This window comes from Styela clava, chromosome 2, assembly GCF_964204865.1.
Source record: "Styela clava chromosome 2, kaStyClav1.hap1.2, whole genome shotgun sequence".
Lineage (NCBI taxonomy): Eukaryota > Metazoa > Chordata > Ascidiacea > Stolidobranchia > Styelidae > Styela > Styela clava.
This window is the reverse complement of record NC_135251.1, coordinates 1,136,125-1,144,696: the sequence shown is the minus strand read 5'-3', so window position 1 is coordinate 1,144,696 and position 8,572 is coordinate 1,136,125. Positions and strand designations below refer to the sequence as shown.

The 8,572-nt window shown below is 38.3% G+C and overlaps 1 protein-coding gene across 2 annotated transcripts in view; it reads left to right on the top strand.

The window, feature by feature from the left end:
- The window catches only part of LOC120335274 (uncharacterized), a 241,649-nt gene extending 234,578 nt beyond the window's left edge, over positions 1–7,071 (top strand). Inside the window, exons 2-8 of one of the 2 annotated variants that reach the window (XM_078109459.1) lie at positions 160–1,007; positions 1,973–2,057; positions 2,852–3,025; positions 4,123–4,209; positions 4,639–4,855; positions 5,652–5,803; positions 6,728–7,071. In XM_078109459.1, the coding sequence (XP_077965585.1) occupies positions 867–1,007; positions 1,973–2,057; positions 2,852–3,025; positions 4,123–4,209; positions 4,639–4,855; positions 5,652–5,803; positions 6,728–6,879 (1,008 nt within the window). In that variant the 5' untranslated portion in view covers positions 160–866 and the 3' untranslated portion in view covers positions 6,880–7,071. Of the gene's footprint in view, positions 1–43; positions 1,008–1,972; positions 2,058–2,851; positions 3,026–4,122; positions 4,210–4,638; positions 4,856–5,651; positions 5,804–6,727 lie in introns of those variants that run through there. The other variant, XM_078109458.1, reaches the window with a different exon arrangement.
- Positions 7,072–8,572: the final 1,501 nt, after the last annotated feature.

The following is an 8,572-nucleotide window of genomic DNA, read 5'->3' as shown; positions in this document are numbered from 1 at the left end:
CATTGGTAATCAACACTTTTACAGTGTGGTGTAATATGTGTTCTTTGTTCAACAGCTTTTTTGACACAATATCGCAATTATTTTTGCTCTTTAGGAGCCATAGGTGAATGTGATTAATTGCTTGTTGAAAAAAAAATTGCCGTGCGAGATCTGATTGAGTTTTTTGGCGATAGGGGGTTCAATTGCAGAATGACGATTGAGCAATGAATTAACATTAAATTTTGTGTCAAACTTGGAAAAACGGCGACTGCGACTTTGAAGAAATTGTGTGATGTTTATGGAGATTCTTCCATGTCCAGAACAAGAGTTTTTGAATGGCACAAGCGATTTGTGGGATGCAGGGAGGATGTGGAGGATGATTCGAAGTCAGGAAGGCCTTGCACTTCCACAACTGATACCAACATCGAAAAGGTATCAGTTGTGAGTTCAGTTGTGAAAGGCAGTTGATTCGCAGCGACCGTCGCTCAACAATTCGCGTCATTGCGAAGTTGGAAAAGACAAAAAAAAACGGTTCGCACCAGTTTGGTTGACACTTTTGGCTTGTGAAAGGTGAGTGCCAAAATGGTGCCAAGGCTGTTGACTGAGGAGCAGAAAGCTCAACGATTAAATGTTGCCCAGTTGACATGCATTTTTCCAAGTTTGACACAAAATTTAATGTTAATTCATTGCTCAATCGTCATTCTGCAATTGAACCCCCTATCGCCAAAAAACTCAATCAGATCTCGCACGGCAATTTTTTTTTTAACAAGCAATTAATCACATTCACCTATGGCTCCTAAAGAGCAAAAATAATTGCGATATTGTGTCAAAAAAGCTGTTGAACAAAGAACACATATTACACCACACTGTAAAAGTGTTGATTACCAATGGTTAATCGTGTTGCGCAATCTGTGACGTCAGTCTCGTTTCTTTTTAGCCACACCTCGTATATTGACCAAAAAAATATCCAAACGAAAAGGAAATCTGGGAGCATCCGTCATAGCAGAGGTGCCAATGAAGTTAACAAAGTTAGTATCTTTTATTTGACCTATTTGTGAAGGTTATGTGAGGGAGTGAGAGAGAGATAGAATATTTTTTTTTGTCGGTAGGTAGGGTAGGTAGGATTAACATATTTATCCCAGGGGAGAGTAAAGCCGATAAGACAGCTTAACCATATGGCGAACCACGGCCTCTCGTCCGGTTACCAATCCATGTCGGGTATGGGATTAGTTATATTGTTTGTTTTCGGAAGCATGGACTTGGACTGGATGGTGGAGGAAGCCGTAACCGACCAGCGGTTACGTGAACCACCCTACGTTGGTGAGGAGTCCAGCAATCGTCTCGCACATGAATACCCCGCATGGGATTCGAACCTGCGAACCCACGCAGGGTAATCAGAGATGTGGTAGCGAGCGTATTCCTAACGCTTAACACGATGAGCCACACCGCCGCGCCAAAAAACAAAATCAGAAAACACATAATATATATATATGATAGCAAAATGAGAAACTTAGCTTTTCGTCAGATGATTGAGGGCGCTTTGAAGTCATAAGCAAGCATCTATATTAGGTTTGACTTTTGAAAATTTCAAAAATATTTATACTGTATTGTCATTAAGGTCAATTAATAATGTTTTATTTGTATACCATTCATTGCCAAACACAAGAGCAATTCTGTCATTTAGAGGGTTTCAAGTACGAAGGGGAGCGCTGCAGAAGTATGTGTTCCAATATGGAGGTAACTAATTTTGTTCGCCTACTTCACATCAAGTTGTGTAAAGGGAATGAAACCTATAGACAGGAGGTATATTCACTTGGCTAACACAGACAGTCGCCGAACGCGTAATAGAACAAAAATAAGGAAAATCAAAATAAAATCATGACATAACCTTAACCTGGTACACACACTACGGGAGTAACGAAAGGGCAAATTTGATATAAATATTGATATACCATCGGTCTGGTTGAAAGCTCGCATTTTTTTATTTTATCAGGCTATGTCTGCAGCGGCTGACGAGAAACATGATGGACAATCTCAGAAACCGGGGATGGATCGGTCGGTATTAAGCAAAGTTGAAGGTGAAAACCTTATCTTTTGAGCGATATAAATAGTAATTTTGGGTTTGTAAACTTAAAATGAAATAATACAAGTTGAAGTGGATAACACAACTCGGCTTGACGATCTTGCCTATTGCGCTAAGCGTATGATTACACTGTATGGGTTCAAATCCCATGTGGGTGTTTAATCATGTGCGAGAGGATTGCTGGACTCCTCACCGCCGTTGGGTGGTTCACATAACCGCTGGTCGGTTACGGCTTCCTCCACCATCAAGTCCATGCTCCCGAAAACAAATAACTAGCTAACTAATCCCATACCCGACATGGACTGGTAACCGGACGTGAGACTGGGGTTTGCCATATGGCTAAGCCGTCTTACACTGGATCGTTACGACAAGAAAACGAGAGAAATAGCCTGCTCGAATTCAGGTTATCGTCTGCGTGTCCTGGATGACAGTTAGTATAGTGCGGAGGGCCTTATTACGTTACTGAGACGTCATAGTGACATTATTTTTGAGGGACCTATTCAGGTGGGGGTTAGGAATAACATATGCAAACATGGCTGTGTCACGCCAACTAGAAGTACTTACAGCGTGTTGTGAACATGGCCCAAATTTTGTGCCTAAACTACAAGAAAGCCTATGTTGAATAAAGGTGAAGCCCGCATTTCATCCAGGTGTTTGTATCTAGCCCTTCTGTATTGAAGGTTGCATGCACCATCACACCGCCTAACATAATACTTATAACAAATAATGTAATCTGAATATTATAAGAAATTGATTATACTTTACCCCTCATTATTGTATAATTTACAGAAATCACTCAGGAAAAATCAGGGATATATGTTGGGGGCTGCAAGTTGAAATTTTCAACACATTCTGTTAAAGAACCATCGAAGCATGATATCAAGTACAATGTCGTTTCAGGAGCGCCACCAAGTGGTCATATTCATGCAAGCTCAACACTGACCTTCAGCCCACTTTTCCAAGGTGAGTAGCCCACCATTGAATAGTCTCATAGAGGGGAATTCCTTGTCAGGGAAAAATTTGATAGTTTTGGGGAGGAATATTTGGTTTGTGTACCGAAGTATGTGTACCAGGTTACGGCTGGGCAATAATTCTATTCCAATTTTTCCTTATTTTTGTTCTATTACGAGTTCGGAGACTGTCTGTGTTAGCCAAGTAAATATACCCCTGGCCATAGGTTTCAGTACACAACAGGATGTAAAAAAGCGTAGGCAAATAAAATTAGGTCCCTCCATATTGGTACACACACTTCTGGAACACCAAATAATTTACTTTGTATTTGTGTGTGGTATTTCTAATATTTATTACTTATTTCGTATTATCGCAATACATATATATATATACATATTATAAACTATTCAAACTAAGGAAAATTCAGAGTACAAGTTACACTTATCGCAAGCTAGTGTTTCATTTAAGAGTTCGAACAGCAAATGTACAAGTCGAAAAATCCAAGCATAAGAATTATGTCTGATTGTTGGAATGTGATTATGGATCGTTTTGGGGCAGGACCACACATTGCTTTGAAGGGGATTTGCAAACGATTCTGTTGAGTAATTCAATTTGGCCCTGCCACGACCAAACTAAAACCGAATTTTGATGTTTCAGCTAGCTCAAGGAATTTATTAAGATTGCTATCAAATTTAGTTCTGGCACCAGGCTTATTGTTTCCCGCTTTTGTTTTTGTAACACTGTAAATATTGTTCATAAAATGTAACTTCTTACGTTAAACTTACATGGCCCGTCAGTTTAGGATCACAAAACTATTGGTCTTTGGTCCAAAAACGTGCCCACCCCCGCTCAAGCCTGTTTGTCATTCTGATAAGCAACTCGGTGGATTTAATTTAAAGGGTGGAACCTCGAAAATGATGCAAAACTCATGTTTCAGTGCTTTACATTCCAGTAACTGTTTGGTGAATATTGCTGAAAACAAACATTAGATACCATCTTAAATGCACCTTAATTCGTTGTAATATTTTCAAATAATGATTTTTTTCTAAATTTTGACAATCGCCTTTTTGTTTCGGACTCCTCAAACTCATGTGATATATTTTTACAAGGTCAAAAGAACGTGAAGATCTTGCTCCCAACATGGTGCTCATCAGAAGCCTCTGTTTTTGTTGGAATCTTCACTAAAACAGAAGAAGGTACAAATTTATATGTGTTGAAGTAATCAGTAATTTATTTTTTCCACCAAAAATAGGAAAATACGTTACTTACATATACCTGATAAAATAAGAAGAGCATTTCAGAGTCGAGGGAGACGCCAAATCAACAATACGGGGTATCGATCAGTGATATCCAAATGGGTTCTAACACAGCATAACAAAATAGTCACCCTGGCCTATATAGTGTCTAACGCAGCACGAAAAGATAATATCTTGCAGTTGCTAAAGACCCTTGTCAAGCCATTCTCTCACACATAATTATCTCTCACAGGATTGGACCCACACAGAGTATCAGAGGTGGCGGGCGTATTCCTAACGCTTGCCGTAACGCTAAGCTAAGTCTAAATTCCTAATAAAACAAATTTGCTGTTTACAAATATTTGATTTGCAATTAATTATTATTTCAAGGTGACTGGAATAAGTTGGAGAGTCCAACCCTGACACACGAAGGACATTTGGAGCTTCAATATCGTTACCTGAGCAACCTGACAGCATTCGTATCTCGAGACATGTTGCCAGTTATTCAGTTCAAAATATCCTGCTTTCTGTACAATAATGTGGATGGGAAATTTGCAATGGGGTTCTGCCTCGATGATGGAGCCATTGAAACTTTGTTTCGGGATAGGTTCGTTCCAATGAGAATGCGTATTTCTAACGTTTATCACAATGCGCCACACCACTGTGCGAGCTGGATGTCTGAATTGGTTATATGGCTAGCCTCTATGGTCGACTTACAAAAATGTCACATTACCTTATTTCATGTAGTTTACAATATATATAACAATGTAAATCGAATTAAAATAAATGATCAATGATTCAATAATCAAAAAGTTGAAAACAAACTCACTGACAACAGGTATTTTCGTTTCACAAAATGTATGTAAACGGTTGTCTAACATCTAAAACAAAGAATAGTAATTGCTGATTATTACTGCATTCTATAAACGGGTTCCTGCATGGACATGTAGAGCTGGGCTTGCTATCTTTGCTACAAGAGGGCTAGGTACAAATAACTGGGTGAAATCGTGTGCCACGCTTTCACTTGACACAGGTTTTCTAGAAGGCACAAAAAAGGCATTCTAACTCCATAGGCGTAGATAAATATGCATGGATAAATTGGACTCAGGTATAGGCATTGCAATGCAAATGAATTGGAAAGATTGATTATTAGGCTGCTTTATCAGCTGTCCACTCCAGAATTTTTTTTTTTAAATCTTGTTGAAATTTGTCTCTTATCAAGAATTTACTATTCTGCTACCTTAATGCAGCAGTGCTAAACTGCTGTTATACTTTTTAGGGGTGCATGTCGCACATCTGTGTCTTTTGTCAGCAATGTCTTGAACACGTGTTCCGTCTCTTTTATACAGTATTAAGATATTGTTGCATTTTTGAGGCAAATGAACATACATACATTTTAACAGGCTTAAGGCGAAAGGCTTCGTTTTTTCAATCAAGACACTGGAACCACTTACGACATCGTTTGAAGATGAGATTGCGTTCAAGATTATTCCTGGACAAAAAATGGCAAAAATACGGTTCAATGTAGATGAACAATTCTTGTCTTCACATCAGGGTGGGTAGGAATATAACAGTGGTTCTGAAACTTTTTAAGCCTTCTTAGAATTTGTCAAGTCTCGCACCCCATCTCAAAAATAACTAGCTAACAATAAACTACAAATAACAGATAGTAGGAGACAAAAGTATGTTTTTTTTTTAATTTGTTGAAAATGGAGGACGGAACGTGAATATCCAAAATAAAAAAATGCAAATAACCAAATTAAGGCGGTCAAGATCAAATCTAACAAATATTTATTTTTTTTAATGAGCTTCACGCCCCTCAAAAAATGATCTACCGTTTGAGAACCACTGGAATAGGGGATTCTATTTTTCTATGGGACAGTTATTCATACTTTTCGCTCTAAACAAAACCTGACCATTAGGCAAAATAAGTACGAGCTTAGGTCACCAAGGGAAAAGGGGCACCGCACGGGGGCATCTTCAAACCCAGCAATGTTTTATACCAGTTGTTCTCAACCTTTATGCTCTTCGCTTTGGCGTATTTGGGGTGTGACAGCCATGGCTCGTGCCCCAGGCACTGGTTGGACAGAAGCACAAAAAGGGCGGAAAGTGTTATTCGTATAATGTTTTGATAAAATAATTTAAACTTGTATTTGTAATTAAATAATAACTTATTGGCATCCCAATTCAACAATAGCCGTTAAATATTATCAGCCAATTATCAAGAGGGTGCACTTTTAAAACTTTGCCATGGCCTCCATTTTATGTGGATATGCCACTTGTATCCCATCAGTGTAAGCAGGCTTAGGCCCTCAAAACCTTCAATAAAACTTCATTTTCAAAACTCTCGTAAGTTTTAATAGTGCCTTGTAACGAAAATCTCAACATTGCAACTCTCATGTTATGGGATGTTAAAAAATAAGAGTAATGAGTTACGTTTACGAGTTACGAGCAACTTTTTTCATTTCTCTCATTCTAGGCCACATATCCTACTGCAACACAAACGGTGACGACACTTGTGAATATAAAATTACTCAGAAGAAGAAACTTGATTCTGCTGTGGGAAATCAAGCTGAAGACGAACGAATCATCTATCGAAAATCCTACAGGATAACAAAGAAAAAAGAATGAATATATCTTTTATGCGACAATTATTTATTCGAGATTAATAGATATTTTTCGCATATTACCAGTGATACCTGAACGGTCATTTGAAATGTTCATTCAAGCCTATGCATCTGAAAACGATTACTATAATCAATTTTATATAGTTTGTTTTATTTTATCGTCTATTATGCTGATTATGTAGTCAAAATATACTTGTAGATGTCTTCCACCCTTTTGCCTATTCGGGTCTCCCCATTCCTTATTCGCTATGCAGAAACTCCGATATTTATTGATCTTCAATGGAGCTCATTTTTGGCGCAATTTTTTAATTTTGTAATATTGCTGTAATCTGTATAAGTGAACAATATTAATAAATTACGCCAAATACAAACTAATATTTGATTATTATTTCAATTTTTTTTTTATATTTGGGATAGGATTCACATATTTATTCCGGGGAGAGGAAAAAGGATATGACGGCTTAATCATGTGGCGAACCACGGCCTCTTGGTCCGGATACCAGTTAATGTCAGGTATGGGATTAGTAAGACAGTTATTTGTTTTCGAAAGCATTGACTTGATGAGGGAAGCCGTAACCTACCAGCGCTTACGTGAACCGACCTACGGCACGTAACTATCCCCACATATGATGCGAACCCACGAATGGTAATCAGAAGTGTGGTGGCGAGCGTATTCCTGACGATGACGAGCCGATTTTGTGTTTAAGTTGGTGAGGTCGGCGTGCAACCTGTGTCCCAAATGCGGCCTCTGATACTTGCAAGTAATTCCAATTCCTTTGCGTCGCAAGGCCTATACCCAAGTCCAATCTATGACAGTGCGTTTAATGCTTTTTTTGTGATTGCAACTACTGAAAAGCCTACGTTAAATGAAGGTGTGGCCCACGGTTTCACCCAGTTATTTGCATCTGGCCCTCCTGTATTGAAGGTTGCATGCACCTGCTTTAACCGGCAAGCCATCACGCCGCCTAAAATAAAAGTGAAACATAATACTTATAACAAATAATGTAACTTGCCTGAACTTTTGACCAAGGCAAATACCGACTTAGTAAATATTCAAGCTTGGTTGTCTGCGAACAAACTCACTATTAATGTCGATAAAACTAAATATATGATATTTAGCACGCCGAAGCAAAAGTGTCCAACTCTGCAACAAAATTTGGAATTAAATGGAATAAATATAGAAAGAGTTAATCAGACTCGCTTTCTGGGTGTAATGATCGATGATAAATTGTCTTGGAAACAACACACCAATATGGTTCTATCGAAAACAAGGTCGTCTCTTAGTGCCATTACGAAAATAGCCAACTACTTAAATACATCTTGTTTAATATCTCTATACCACTCTCTGATAGAAAGCCATATTCGTTATTGTGCCTCAGCTTATGTTCATCGCCAATCGTCCATTCTCAAAAAAATTCAAAGTGTTTGCAATCGCTTTATTAGAAGAGTTTTTCATAGAGGTAATCGCGAAAAAATTGATGACTTATTTAAAGAGCATAGGCTACTACGAGTTGTGGATTTAGCTAAATTCGAACTATGTACCATGATGTTCACTTGTCACATTGGAGAGCTTCCGTCCAGCCTGAACAGCCTGTTCCAAGCAAACCCAAATTCAAACAGCAGAAATAAAGATAATTTTTTTATTCCATTTGTCAGTAAAAGTATTTCACAAGAATCAATCGCAGTATGTGGACCAA